Here is a 14949-nt window from a genome sequence, read left to right on the forward strand (position 1 = left end):
ACCCCACTCTTACAAGCCTGTCATCATATATTGCCATATGTAAGGGAATAAGTTAAATTATCTCCCCTATGAAACATTGGACTGGGATTATTTTCCTTCATGCACATCTTCAGGTGGAATACTTCAACTGTGTAAAGTTTCATCAAAGTCCATCAAAACATTTATGAGCAGTTGCGCTTACAAGACACATAGACAGACGGATGGATGGACAGGGTGATTCCTATATTACCCCCCCCCCCCAACTTTGTTTGCGGGGGGGGGGATAATGACCAGTGACTAAGGATCACAAAACCCAATGTGCTTGATTATACAACCACATTCTAACCAGTAACTTTTAAATGACACAATCTACACAATGCTGCAATCTACAGTATCCAAAAAAGAGGCTACAGAAGACGGCATTTTAGCTGACATTGGCGCTCCATAATTGAAGCTTCAGGTGCTGCTATAGAGTTCATTATATTTCAACCAATAATTATCTTCAGGTCAAAGACTTTGTTCAGAAAATTTTTTTTGCAACTTTGGAGTGAATGTATAAATTTAAACACACACATACAGTGGGGTAACTACAGTGCAAGTCTCACTGTCTGGCTTGGGGGTGAGTAGGAACGAATACTTAAAACAAAAAGCACAGAAAAATGCTTCCATCATACAAACAAACACCCCACTTGCCAAAGTAGTTGCCAAATTGTGACTCTTCTTATTTGCATTACTGCACCTTGTTCATTTTTGTTGTAAGCAGTATAGTAAGCAGTGTCTTACTATACAACATCAATACGTTGTACACCTGGATGGATGCCATTTAGGATAAAAGCAGATGTTCAAGTGTTGGTCAGATTCTGAAGTTGTGTTTTGTTGTTCTTGTTCAAACAGAACACAACACTGACACTCCCAAGTTCCAGGATGATGACTGTATAGAACCCTAGGACACTGTAAAATCACTGGTTCTCAATTTTTGGAATTTGGGATTTTTGGAAAAGCTGGTGAACATGGACCAAAACTGACCAGAAACTCTAACTGAATTTGCTCTTAGTGAAAATGTATGACAGTATCTGCCTGAAGACAGTGGTAGGATCCTTACTTTACAGGATTGATGCAGTTATTAAAGAAAAATAAAATGTGACCAAGTAAACGAATCAAATGACAAGTGACTTGTATTTTGGCTGAGGAACATCTTCAATCTTCTAAAAGCACTTCATTTTGCTCAGGTTGGAATATCAGTCTATCACACGGCATCAATTACACACCCTGACAAACACTCATTCACACTAAGGGTAAAATATAGTAGCTAGTAGATGCTTTAGGGAGGTGGGACACAACCTAAGTACACGGGGAGAACAAGTGACATTCTATGTATAACACACTAAGCAGTGCATGTGAGGTTAAGGATTGTGTACTCTCTCACCTCAATCCAGGAGCACACATCATTCTCGCTCATGCCCTTTATGTGGCTCTCATCTCTAAACTCGTCCATCATGCAATCCATCAGGTTCATCAGGGAGCGCACCAAGTTGGTGTCCGTTGTCGGAGACAACTCCTTATGAAAGTCAGAAAAGAGAAAGAGCAACAGGTCAGACCTCTGTTTTATAAAGAAGTGGTACAACTATGCTTGGAGGGAGCACTGACACAGAAAAACATAGACGAAATATTTATTTCAGAAAAGCTGGAACGTCTGGGAAGTCTTAAGCTAAAATAAATCATTAAAGATTGTCATGTTTTGTGAATATCAGGGCAAAACATGCTAATGCTATGCTGAGAAGATATCAAGCCAGTTTGTCTCTTTTTGTGCAATTATCAGAACACACACACACACACACACACACACACACACAATAATATATATACAGTGGGGCAAAAAAGTATTTAGTCACCAATTGTGCAAGTTCTCCCACTTAAAAAGATGAGAGAGGCCTGTAATTTTCATCATAGGTATACCTCAACTATGAGAGACAAAATGAGAAAAAAAAAATCCAGAAAATCACATTGTCTGATTTTTAAAGAATTTATTTGCAAATTATGGTGGAAAATAAGTATTTGGTCAATAACAAAAGTTCATCTCAATACTTTGTTATATACCCTTTGTTGGTCAAACGTTTCTGTAAGTCTTCACAAGGTTTTCACACACTGTTGCTGGTATTTTGGCCCATTCCTCCATGCAGATCTCCTCTAGAGCAGTGATGTTTTGGGGCTGTCGCTGGGCAACACGGACTTTCAACTCCCTGCAAAGATTTTCTATGGGGTTGAGATCTGGAGACTGGCTAGGCCACTCCAGGACCTTGAAATGCTTCTTATGAAGCCACTCCTTCATTGCCCGGGCAGTGTGTTTGGGATCATTGTCATGCTGAAAGACCCAGCCATGTTTCATCTTCAATGCCCTTGCTGATGGAAAGAGGTTTTCACTCAAAATCTCACAATACATGGCCCCATTCATTCTTTCCTTTACACGGATCAGTCGCCCTGGTCCCTTTGCAGAAAAACAGCCCCAAAGCATGATGTTTCCACCCCCATGCTTCACAGTAGGTATGGTGTTCTTTGGATGCAACTCAGCATTCTTTCTCCTCCAAACATGACAAGTTGAGTTTTTACCAAAAAGTTCTATTTTGGTTTCATCTGACGATATGACATTCTCCCAATCCTCTTCTGGATCATCCAAATGCTCTCTAGCAAACTTCAGACGGGCCTGGACATGTACTGGCTTAAGCAGGGGGACACGTCTGGTACTGCAGGATTTGAGTCCCTGGCGGCGTAGTGTGTTACTGATGGTAGCCTTTGTTACTTTGGTCCCAGCTCTCTGCAGGTCATTCACTAGGTCCCCCCATGTGGTTCTGGGATTTTTGCTCACCGTTCTTGTGATCATTTTGACCCCACAGGGTGAGATCTTGCGTGGAGCCCCAGATCGAGGGAGATTATCAGTGGTCTTGTATGTCTTCCATTTTCTAATAATTGCTCCCACAGTTGATTTCTTCACACCAAGCTGCTTACCTATTGCAGATTCAGTCTTCCCAGCCTGTTGCAGGTCTACAATTTTGTTTCTGGTGTCCTTTGACAGCTCTTTGGTCTTGGCCATAGTGGAGTTTGGAGTGTGACTGTTTGAGGTTGTGGACAGGTGTCTTTTATACTGATAACGAGTTCAAACAGGTGCCATTAATACAGGTAACGAGTGGAGGACAGAGGAGCCTCTTAAAGAATAAGTTACTGGTCTATGAGAGCTAGAAATCTTGCTTGTTTGTAGGTGACCAAATACTTATTTTACCGAGGAATTTACCAATTAATTCATTAAAAATCCTACAATGTGATTTCCTGGATTCTTTCCCCCCATTCTGTCTCTCATAGTTGAGGTATGCCTATGATGAAAATTACAGGCCTCTCTCATCTTTTTAAGTGGGAGAACTTGCACAATTGGTGGCTGACTAAATACTTTTTTGCCCCACTGTGTGTGTGTGTGTGTGTGTGTGTGTGTGTATATATATATATATATATATATATATATATATATATATATATATATATATATATAAAAAATGAGGGGCGGCATGGTGGTGTAGTGGTTAGCACTGTCGCCTCACAGCAAGAAGGTCCTAGGTTCGAGCCCAGCGGCCGGCGAGGGCCTTTCTGTGTGGAGTTTGCATGCTCTCCCCGTGTCCGCGTGGGTTTCGCTGGGTGCTCCAGTTTCCCCCCCACAGTCCAAAGGCATGCAGGTTAGGCTAATTGGTGGCTCTAAATTGACCGTAGGTGTGAATGGTTGTCTGTGTCTATGTGTTGCCCTGCGATAACCTGGCGACTTGTCCAGGGTGTACCCCGCCTCTTGCCCATAGTCAGCTGGGATAGGCTCCAGCTTGCCTGTGATCCTGTAGGACGCAATAAGCGGCTACAGATAATGGATGGATATAAAATGACACACACACACACACACACAGTGGATAAAAAAAGTGTACACACCCAGTTAAAATAAAAGGTTTTTCTGCTGTAAAAAAATTAGACCATGATAAATAATTTCAAAAATTTTCCCACCTTTAATGTGACCTATAACCTGCACAATTCAATTGAAAAACAAACAAATCTGTTCAGGGGAAAAACAAAGTACAATAAGCTGGTTGCATTATTGAAGCACCTTTTGATTGAATTACAGTATTCATTCTTTTTGGGTTCACACCTGCCATCAATTAAAATGACTCTGATTAACTCCAAATAAAGTTCAGATATTTACTCCGTTGCATCCTCCAGCAAAAGCCAGGGTTCACAGAGAGCTTACAAAGCATCAAAGGGATCTCATTGTTGAAAGGTATCAGTTAGGAGAAGTGTACAAAAAAATTTCCACGGCATTAGATATACCATGGAGCACAGTGAAGATCGTCATCAAGAAGTGGAGAAAATATGGGACAACAGTGACATTACCGAGAACTGGACGTCCCTCTAAAATTGATGAAAAGACAAGATGAAAACTGGTCAGGGAGGCTGCCGAGAGGCCTACAGCAACACTGAAGGAGCTGCAGGAATTTCTGGCAAGTGGTTGTGTACTACATGTACACAATCAGAAAAGAGAGAATCTCCAGATGTACACAATCTCCTGTATTCTCCATTTGTCTGGACTATGGGATAGGGTCAAAGACAAACATCCAGGCCTGGCTAAATTTTGCAAAAAATTACATCAACTCTCTCAAAAGCATGTGGGAGAATGTGTTATGGTCTGATGAAACCAAGGTTGAACTTTTTGGCCACAATTCCAAAAGGTATGTTTGACGCAAAAACAACACTGCACATCACCAAAAGAATACCACACCCACGGTGAAGCATGGTGGTGGCAGCATCATGTTTTGGGGTTGTTTGTCTTCAGCTGGAACAGGGACTTTAGTCAAGGTGGAGGGAATTATGAACAATTCTAAATACCAGTCAATTTTGGGCCAAAACCTTCAGGTGTCTGCTAGAAAGATGAAGATGAAGAGGAATTTCATCTTTCAGCACGACAATGACCCCAAAAAAGTTTTGGAACGGCCCAGTCGGAGCCCAGACCTAAATCCAATTAAAAATCTGTGGGGTGACCTGAAGAGGGCTGTGCACAAGAGATGCCCTCGCGATCTGACAGATTTGGAGTGCTTTTACAAGGAAGAGTGGGCAAATATTGCCAAGTCTAGATGTGGCAGGCTGATAGAATCTGACCCAAAAAAACTGAATGCTGTAATTAAATCAAAAGGTGCTTCAATAAAGTATTAGTTTAAAGGTGTGCACACTTATGCAATCAGCTTATTGTACATTTTTAATTTTTTGTTTTCCCCTGAACGGATTTGTTTGTTTTTCAATTGAATTGTACAGGTTATAGGTCACATTAAATGTGGGAAAATTTTGAAATTATTTATCGTGGTCTCATTTTTTTTTACATCAGAAAAACCGATCATTTTAACGGGGTGTTTACGCTTTTTATATCCACTGTGTGTGTGTGTGTGTGTGTGTGTGTGTGTATAAATATATATTTGTGCACTTGTTCTACTACCTCAAAAAGGTTAAACAAATGCCTTTTTTTTTCTAGAGAACTAACATCAGCAGTGATTTATGTTCTAATCTGCATGAGCACCTTGGTCCCTTTGCGGATAAGCTCCAGGCTGGCGGGCAGCATGCGATCAAAGAGGCCGGTGATGAGGTCTTTCTGCTCGGAGCTGAGTTCGGACGGCAGGGTGCTGAGCCAGGAGATCATTAGTGGCCTCCAGCCCAGCATATGAGGCTCCATGTAGATCATACCACAGCGAGACACCTGCACACACACAAACACCATCTATTCTCAAATTGTCACATATAAAAGTACATGGATTTCCTTTGTAGTACTTTTTTTAGTGTCTAGTTCTCTCTCTCTCTCTTTTCAATCCCAACCGGTCCATAGTGCTATGATATTATATGCTGCTGATTTAGGTCTTTCTTTCTTTCAGCAGGCCTCAGCTGGCAATAACAATGGACTGTTACTTTTACAGCAAATCGATTATAGGTGTTCGGTTAATGCTCAACACAAATCCACAGAATTTGCATTTCAAATTTGCTACTGATTATTAAAATATGACTAATGAACTATAAAGCACTGAATGGTCTTACTCAATAGTACCTCAGTGAATTTTGGTCGATTATGTTCCACCACACCTGGTTTGATCAAATGGTACCTAGAATAATAATGGCTACAGTTTTTCCTACAAAGCCCCCCAGGTGTGGAACAATCTTCCAATTACTGTTCAAAGTTCAGATACAATCTCAGATTTTAGGTCTGGTTAACTTTCTTAAGTAATTAGGATGCAGATGTGTGGGGTTTATGGGCATGGAATTTATGGGAAACTGTGATGTTGTGATGCTTCCTAAGAAGTCCTTTTGTGATTATAAAACCTGTCTCATGCTCTTCCAAATAGGAGCAGATCTGGTATGTACATTCCATATCCCTTCAGTACATTTTTGTCCTTTTTATATATGACTGTTTACTGTAATTATTAAAATCCCACAATCTGGTGTCACCCCGTGAAGCTCCCTTGTGAGTCTGGTTTGAGTTTGGTCCTCAAATATAAAACTATAAATAAATTGACAAATGTAACATCATTTGCTAAGCAGTGAAGAAACATTTTGCAGCTTAGCATACTGAGAGAACAGGTTATTAGTTATTTTTAATAAACATGGGAAAACATGGTAGTCTTAGTGTCTCTCACCGTGGCGGGTGAAGCCACCTCCAGGTCCATGGGTTCAAAGATGAGGCTCATTTCAGGAGACATTTGGATGATCTCGCCACTCATCAGGCACAGTTTCTTATTGTCATCAAGCACTGTGTTCATGTTCTCGATCCACACTGCATCCACGGGGCCATCAAAGATCAACCACTTCCTGTCTGGAATCTAAAGAAATGAGAAAGTGTTTTTTGCTGCACCACCTGGCAGGACAGTTTAGAAGGGGCAATTTTGCTCACAGACTGACTGACTGACTGAGTGAGTCCCATTGTCGAAACATGCGTGCTTGAGGAAGGGCAGCACAGTGGTGTAGTGGTTAGCACTGTCACCTCACAGCAAGAAGGTTCTGGGTTCGAGCCCAGTGGCTGACAGGGGCCTTTCTATGTGGAGTTTGCAGGTTCTCCCCGTGTCTGTATGGGTTTCCCCCGAGTGCTCCGGTTTCCCCCACAGTCCAAAGACATGCAGGTTAGGCTAATTGGTGGCTCTAAATTGACTGTAGATGTGAATGGTTGTTTGTCTTTATGTGTCAGCCCTGCAATGACCTGGTGACATGTCCAGGGTGTACCCTGCCTCTCGCCCATATTAGTCAGCTGGGATAGGTTCCAGCCTGTGACCCTGCACAGGATAAGCGGTTACAGATAACGGATGGATGCTTGAGGAATCTACCTACACTAAAATAAAGGGAATATACACCGATCAGCCATAAAAACACTGACAGGTGAAGTGAATAATATTGATTATCTCATCAAAGCAAGAAAACAGTCAGTTATTGAAGTTGTGTTGGAAGCAGGAAAAATGGGCAAGCATAAGGATCTGAATGACTTTGACAAGGGCCAAATCGTGATGGCTAGATGACTGGGTCTGAGCATCTCCAAAATGGCACATCTTATGGGGTGTTCCTAGTATGCAGTGGTTAATACCTACCAAAATCGTCCAAGAAAGGACAACTGGTGAGCTGGCAACAGGGTCATGGGTGTTGAAGGCTCAGTAATTTGTATGGGGCACAAAGGCTCGCCCATATGGTCCAATCCCTCAGAAGAGCTACTGTAGCACAAACTGCTGAAAAAGTTAACACTGACGCCTTTCTGTTTTCGCCAGCATTAACTTTTTCAGCAGTTTGAGCTCTTCTGTGGGATTGGATCACATGGGCTAGGCTACATGCCCCATGCGAATCAGTGAGCCTTCAACACCCATGACCCTGTCACCAGTACACCGGTTGTCCTTCCTTGAACCACTTTGGTAGGTACTAACCAAGTTTCTAATTGCTAGTTTAAATTATGTGGTATGTGATCGATTCTTGTGGTATTAACATAATCCAAATATGTTATACAGTGGTGCTTGAAAGCTTGTGAACCCTTCAGAATTTTCTATATTTCTGCATAAATATGACATAAAACATCATCAGAGTTTCACACAAGTCCTAAAAGTAGATAAAGAGAACCCAGTTAAACAAATGAGACAAAAATATTATACTTGGTCATTTATTTATTTATTGAGGAAAATGATCCAATATTACATATCTGTGAGTGGCAAAAGTATGTGAAACTCTAGGATTAGCAGTTAATTTGAAGGTGAAAATGGAGTCAGGTGTTTTCAATCAATGGGATGACAATCAGGTGTGAGTGGGCACCCTGTTTTATTTAAAGAACACGGATCTATCAAAGTCTGATCTTCACAACACGTTTGTAGAAGTGTATCATGGCATGAACAAAGGAGATTTCTGAGGACCTCAGAAAAAGCGTTGTTGATGCTCATCAGGCTGGAAAAGGTTACAAAACCATCTCTAAAGAGTTTGGACTCCACCAATCCACAGACAGACAGATTGTGTACAAATGGAGGAAATTCAAGACCACTGTTACCCTCCCCAGGAGTGGTCGACCAACAAAGATCACTCCAAGAGCAAGGCGTGTAATAGTCGGCGAGGTCAGAAAGGACCCCAGGGTAACTTCTAAGCAACTGAAGGCCTCTCTCACATTGGCTAATGTTAATGTTCATGAGTCCACCATCAGGAGAACACTGAACAACAATGGTGTACATGGCAGGGTTGCAAGGAGAAAGCCACTGCTCTCCAAAAAGAACATTGCTGCTCGTCTGCAGTTTGCTAAAGATCACGTGGACAAGCCAGAAGGCTATTGGAAAAATGTTTTGTGGACGGATGAGACCGAAATAGAACTTTTTGGTTTAAATGAGAAGCGTTATGTTTGGAGAAAGTAAAACACTGTATTCCAGTATAAGAACCTTATCCCATCTGTGAAACATGGTGGTGGTAGTATCATGGTTTGGGCCTGTTTTGCTGCATCTGGCCCAGGACGGCTTGCCATCATTGATGGAACAATGAATTCTGAATTATACCAGCAAATTCTAAAGGAAACTGAATCTCAAGAGAAGGTGGGTCATGCAGCAAGAAACAACCCTAAGCACACAAGTCATTCTACCAAAGAATGGTTAAAGAAGAATAAAGTTAATGTTTTGGAATGGCCAAGTCAAAGTCCTGACCTTAATCCAATCGAAATGTTGTGGAAGGCCCTGAAGCGAGCAGTTCATGTGAGGAAACCCACCAACATCCCAAAGTTGAAGCTGTTCTGTACAGAGGAATGGGCTAAAATTCCTCCAAGCTGGTGTGTAGGACTGATCAACAGTTACCAGAAATGTTTAGTTGCAGTTATTGCTGCACAAGGGGGTCACACCAGATACTGAAAGCAAAGGTTCACATACTTTTGCCACTGACAGATATGTAATATTGGATCATTTTCCTCAATAAATAAATGACCAAGGATAATAATTTTGTCTCATTTGTTTAACTTGGTTCTCTTTATCTACTTTTAGGACTTGTGTGAAAATCTGCTGATGTTTTAGGTCATATTTATGCAGAAATATTGAAAATTCTAAAGGGTTCACAAACTTTAAAACACCACTGTATGTATACATCTTGTGAGGACATTAGTGCTTATGAGAAGAAATAATTATAACAGTAACCTTATATGCCAACACTAAAAGCATGTGCAGTGGTAAATGTTGTTGCCTTACTACCCCACCAACCTTGGTTCGATCCTGCCCTCGGGTGAGAGATTTTATTCAGGGCTTTGAAAATACGCGATCAAAATCTTGCTGGTTAATACAACACAATTAATTTACATGGAACGGATCTGTGGAACTGAATTAAGTAAACTCAATGAGCTTTTTTTTGCCAGACCACCTAGCTGGTGTAGAAGAGGCATTTTTGCTCATTGACTGACTGACTGACTGAAACATGCATGTGTGAAGAGTCCAGCTAGACAAATTTCTATCTATCTTACTACCCTTAGCTAGCAAGCAGTGAACAATACCAGGGACATTCTGTGATATACATGCAACACTTGCTATGCAGCCGATGGCAATCCGGCAAAACTTAGGAATGCCTAGTTTCCTTGTTTATATGCATCTTCACAATACTAATTAGATGTTGGGGGTGGGGAGAAATCATTATTTACTAAATGATCCAGAATATTAAATGTAAAGTATATTTTAAAGGAAGAACCTAACAATATCTCTGTGTATTTGAAAAGTACCATACAAGATGATTTACAACACAGGATTGAAGATATCTCATTAAAATGTCTAGTATTTTTAGAAGGAGAAAATAATTAACAGTTATTCCACGAAATCAAGTCGTACATGACCTGATAGCCGACGAGGTGCATAACACTGAGTTGGCTATAAGCCATGTATGACGAGATTGAATGGAATAACTGTTTTATTCTATCCACATTCACTGGATTTTGAGAAACAGAGCATTTTTATTTTTTGCAAATTTGATAAATAAAAACTTTGTACAAAATGTCTGACAAAATAATTTCCACTTAGAATGTAAACAAACCGGCGAAATGACAGTCACGATTTGTGAAAAATGCTATAATAATAATTCTTGAAAAATAAAAAAAAGATATGTTCTTACCATCAAATACTTTCATTCCATATTTTGTTGCTTTTTTGTATGGGGGCGGGGTTTCTTCTTCTTCTTTAGGGTTTTTTGGCAGTTGGCAAACCAACCTAAAGGTGCATTACTGCCACTGACTGGGCTGGAGTGTGAAACAGGCAACATGGCGGGGGGGCAATAACCTTTTAGCTATTTGTTTCTTTTAAATACTTGATCATTTTTGGGGTTTTGTTTTCGAGTAGAATTTTTATTTCGTCCTCGGCTGATACAGCAAGACGCTCCGCCATTTTGTTTTTCTCTGCTCATGGTATATGAGCTGATAGCCTAGTAGCAGAGTAGCCAATCAGAGTGTGGGATTGTTCATATCCAGGGAATGTGGATAGAATAATAACATATATCCAGTGTTTATACGGTAGTTCTGAGCTTTTTTAAGACCTTCTTATTGAAAGGAAATTTAAGTGCACGTTTCAATCGCTTAAACCACTATAACAGCATACCTGAGAGGTGGCAAAAGTTCTGTAGCTCACAGCAAGTATGCCATCTGACCACTCATGAGAGACAGGGTCGAACTGACCATACAGCTGACCCATAGTGATTGACTTGGGGTTGATTACAGTGATCTGAACCTTGTTCTCATCCATCAGGCCCTGCATAGGAGAAAAAAAAATCATGTGCATTTAATTTAGCATTTGAACTTTGTAAACACAATTTATATTTTCCACTTAACTCTTTCACCACTGCATAACTTCATATCCAGACTGCTACATCCATGTTATCACTTTATATAAGAAATATCATTAACATTCAGTAATTTTGTGATAAATTCAAAATTTATCTAGCTTAGTATATGGTATATATTTATTTATGGGGATAGATATCTTCATATTTACAGGGATAAGTATGTAGTAGATATATATATATATATTTTTTTGTAATTATATATTTATATAGATAGTTATGTGTATATGTATATATATATATGTATATGGATATGGTATGTAGTATATATTTATTTTTGTAATTATATATTTATATGGATAATCATGAAGTGTATATGTGGTATATATTTTTATAAGTGTATTAATGTAGTTTGGATTTCGGGGTAGTTAAAAAGGGGTGGGAAATTAAAAAAAGTATTGTACTTCTTCCCACTCCTTTTTCGAACAATGTGCGGTGTATTGTAATGTATTAGCTCTTTATATTATTTTATTTATTCTTTTTTTGTCACTTTTTTCATTTTCTTTCTTTTGTATGTATAAATAGTTACATACATTTTTATACATGTTCGAAATAAATAAATTCATTCATTCATTCATTCATTCATTCAAATAAATTCATTCATTCAAAATAAACCAGGACACAATTTTAAAAAGAAAATATAGTGAACTAGAGTGTGCCATAGTGATACATTTGGTATTGTTATAAATTAGAGGAATTATGTTTGAGGATATGTAACTTTCATGACAAACTTAACACAGGTAAATTGGTGTATCCATTAATATTTACTGAAAGAACAATATGCAATCCTAATTAACATAAAATAGCATTGTGCTTATCTAAATTATGTCATAAGAAATCCTGGGGAATCTGACTTTTCAGCCAATTGGTAAGGCAAGGCAAGTTTATTTATATAGCACATTTCATACACAGTGGCAGTTCAATGTGCTTTACAGAAGTAAAAGCAGAACAGTAAACAATAGAAAATAAAATTACATAAAATAATTGGGGAAGAAAAATAATAAGAATTAAACAATAGTAGAAATAAAATAATAAAATGAAATAAAGTTCAAAAAAGGAATCAGCCTCGAGATTAATTATTATGAGTTTAACTCATAAAGTGCGCTCTTACAGTGGCTCTTCCACGAGGATCACCAAAAATCGTCCCGCAGACAAAATCTACAAGGATCACCAAATAAAATCGTCCCGCAGACAAAATCTACGAGGATCACCAAAAATCGTCCCGCAGACACAATCTACGAGGATCACCAAATAAAATCGTCCCGCAGACAAAATCTACGAGGATCACCAAAAATCGTCCCGCAGACAAAATCTACGAGGATCACAGTAACAAAGAATTAAAGTAAAAGTAAAATCATTAAAATCCAAGATTAAAAAGAAATTAAAATAAAGAAAGTAAAATCATTAAAATCAAAATTAAAAGAAATTATATTAAAGGAAATTAATTACTTAGGTAAAATTAATCAAGTGAAAGCATCTGAAAACAGCTTTGTCTTGGCATACACATACACAGGAGTTTCCCTACTACAATCAGACCAACCGTGACCAATACAGTTGTGCTTGAAAGTTTGTGAACCCTTTAGAATTTTCAATATTTCTGCATAAATATGACCTAAAACATCAGCAGATTTTCACACAAGTCCTAAATGTAGATAAAGAGAACCCAGTTAAACAAATGAGACAAAAATATTATCCTTGGTCATTTATTTATTGAGGAAAATGATCCAATATTACACATCTGTGAGTGACAAAAGTATGTGAACCTTTGCTTTCAGTATCTGGTGTGACCCCCTTGTGCAGCAGTAACTGCAACTAAACATTTCCGGTAACTGTTGATCAGTCCTGCACACCGGCTTGGAGGAATTTTAGCCCATTCCTCCGTACAGAACAGCTTCAGCTCTGGGATGTTGGTGGGTTTTCTCACATGAACTGCTCGCTTCAGGTCCTTCCACAACATTTCGATTGGATTAAGGTCAGGACTTTGACTTGGCCATTCCAAAACATTAACTTTATTCTTCTTTAACCATTCTTTGGTAGAACGACTTGTGTGCTTAGGGTCGTTGTCTTGCTGCATGACCCACCTTGTCTTGAGATTCAGTTCATTGACAGATGTCCTGACATTTTCCTTTAGAATTCGCTGGTATAATTCAGAATTCATTGTTCCATCAATGATGGCAAACCATCCTGGCCCAGATGCAGCAAAACAGGCCCAAACCATGATATGACCACCGCCATGTTTCACAGATGGAATAAGGTTCTTATGCTGGACTGCAGTGTTTTCCTTTCTCCAAACATAACACTTCTCATTTAAACCAAAAAGTTCTATTTCGGTCTCATCTGTCCACAAAACATTTTTCCAATAGCCTTCTGGCTTGTCCATGTGATCTTTAGCAAACTGCAGACGAGCAGCAATATTCTTTTTGGAGAGCAGTGGCTTTCTCCTTGCAACCCTGCCATGCACACCATTGTTGTTCAGTGTTCTCCTGATGGTGGACTCATGAATATTAACATTAGCCAATGTGAGAGAGGCCTTCAGTTGCTTAGAAGTTACCCTGGGGTCCTTTCTGACCTCGCCGACTATTACACGCCTTGCTCTTGGAGTGATCTTTGTTGGTCGACCACTCCTGGGGAGGGTAACAATGATCTTGAATTTCTTCCATTTGTACACAATCTGTCTGACTGTGGATTGGTGGAGTCCAAACTCTTTAGAGATGGTTTTGTAACCTTTTCCAGCCTGATGAGCATCAACAACGCCTTTTCTGAGGTCCTCAGGAATCTCCTTTGTTCGTGCCATGATCCACTTCCACAAACGTGTTGTGAAGATCAGACTTTGATAGATCCTTGTTCTTTAAATAAAACAGAGTGCCCACTCACACCTGATTGTCATCCCATTGATTGAAAACACCTGACTCCATTTTCACCTTCAAATTAATTGCTAATCCTAGAGGTTCACATACTTTTGCCACTCATAGATATGGAATATTGGATCATTTTCCTCAATAAATAAATAAATGACCAAGAATAATATTTTTGTCTCATTTGTTTAACTGGGTTCTCTTTATCTACTTTTAGGACTTGTGTGAAAATCTGATGATGTTTTAGGTCTCATTTATGCAAAAATATAGAAAATTCTAAAGGGTTCACAAACTTTCAAGCACCACTGTATGAACATCTCTTTATGTCAAAGATGGCTGTGAGGAAAAAGGAGCATGACATCACGTAGCCTTGTATCTCTGGGCACAATTAAGAAGAGAAGCATGTTACCTTCTCACAGATATCGTCCAAGGCACTGGCAAGGACTCGGCAGGCGCACGTCTTCCCTCCGAATGGCTCTCCCACCAACATGAAGCCGTGACGCACAAGCATCATCTCATAAACCTGCAGGATCTTCTCTGCAAAGAAATCTGTCATCTGCAAGTTCATCGTCTCACAACTCTCTTTAATGGCACCTAGCAGGATGGTATAGTCTGGTTTTGGGAGTGTTACTCCAGGGAAAAGATCTGAAGTGATTCCCTAGAGGGGATTAACCCCATAAAAAATAAAAGGGGGAGGGTTCAGGGTCAGAAATTTAAAATCTGAATTATAGTGTTCAGACAAAAATGTGAA

The 14949-nt window shown here is 39.5% G+C and overlaps 1 protein-coding gene across 1 annotated transcript in view; it reads right to left on the reverse strand.

Moving 5' to 3' along the window:
• Window positions 1–14949, reverse strand: part of LOC132892116 (dynein axonemal heavy chain 7-like) — a 184258-nt gene that overhangs the window by 72249 nt on the left and 97060 nt on the right. The window contains exons 30-34 of the mRNA XM_060930515.1: window positions 14608–14856; window positions 11103–11252; window positions 6675–6857; window positions 5570–5746; window positions 1406–1537 (exon numbers count right to left, since the gene is read on the reverse strand). Coding sequence (XP_060786498.1) covers window positions 1406–1537; window positions 5570–5746; window positions 6675–6857; window positions 11103–11252; window positions 14608–14856 — 891 coding nt within the window. The remainder of the gene's footprint in view (window positions 1–1405; window positions 1538–5569; window positions 5747–6674; window positions 6858–11102; window positions 11253–14607; window positions 14857–14949) is intronic.

This window comes from Neoarius graeffei, chromosome 9 (genome assembly GCF_027579695.1).
Source record: "Neoarius graeffei isolate fNeoGra1 chromosome 9, fNeoGra1.pri, whole genome shotgun sequence".
In the NCBI taxonomy this organism is placed as follows: domain Eukaryota; kingdom Metazoa; phylum Chordata; class Actinopteri; order Siluriformes; family Ariidae; genus Neoarius; species Neoarius graeffei.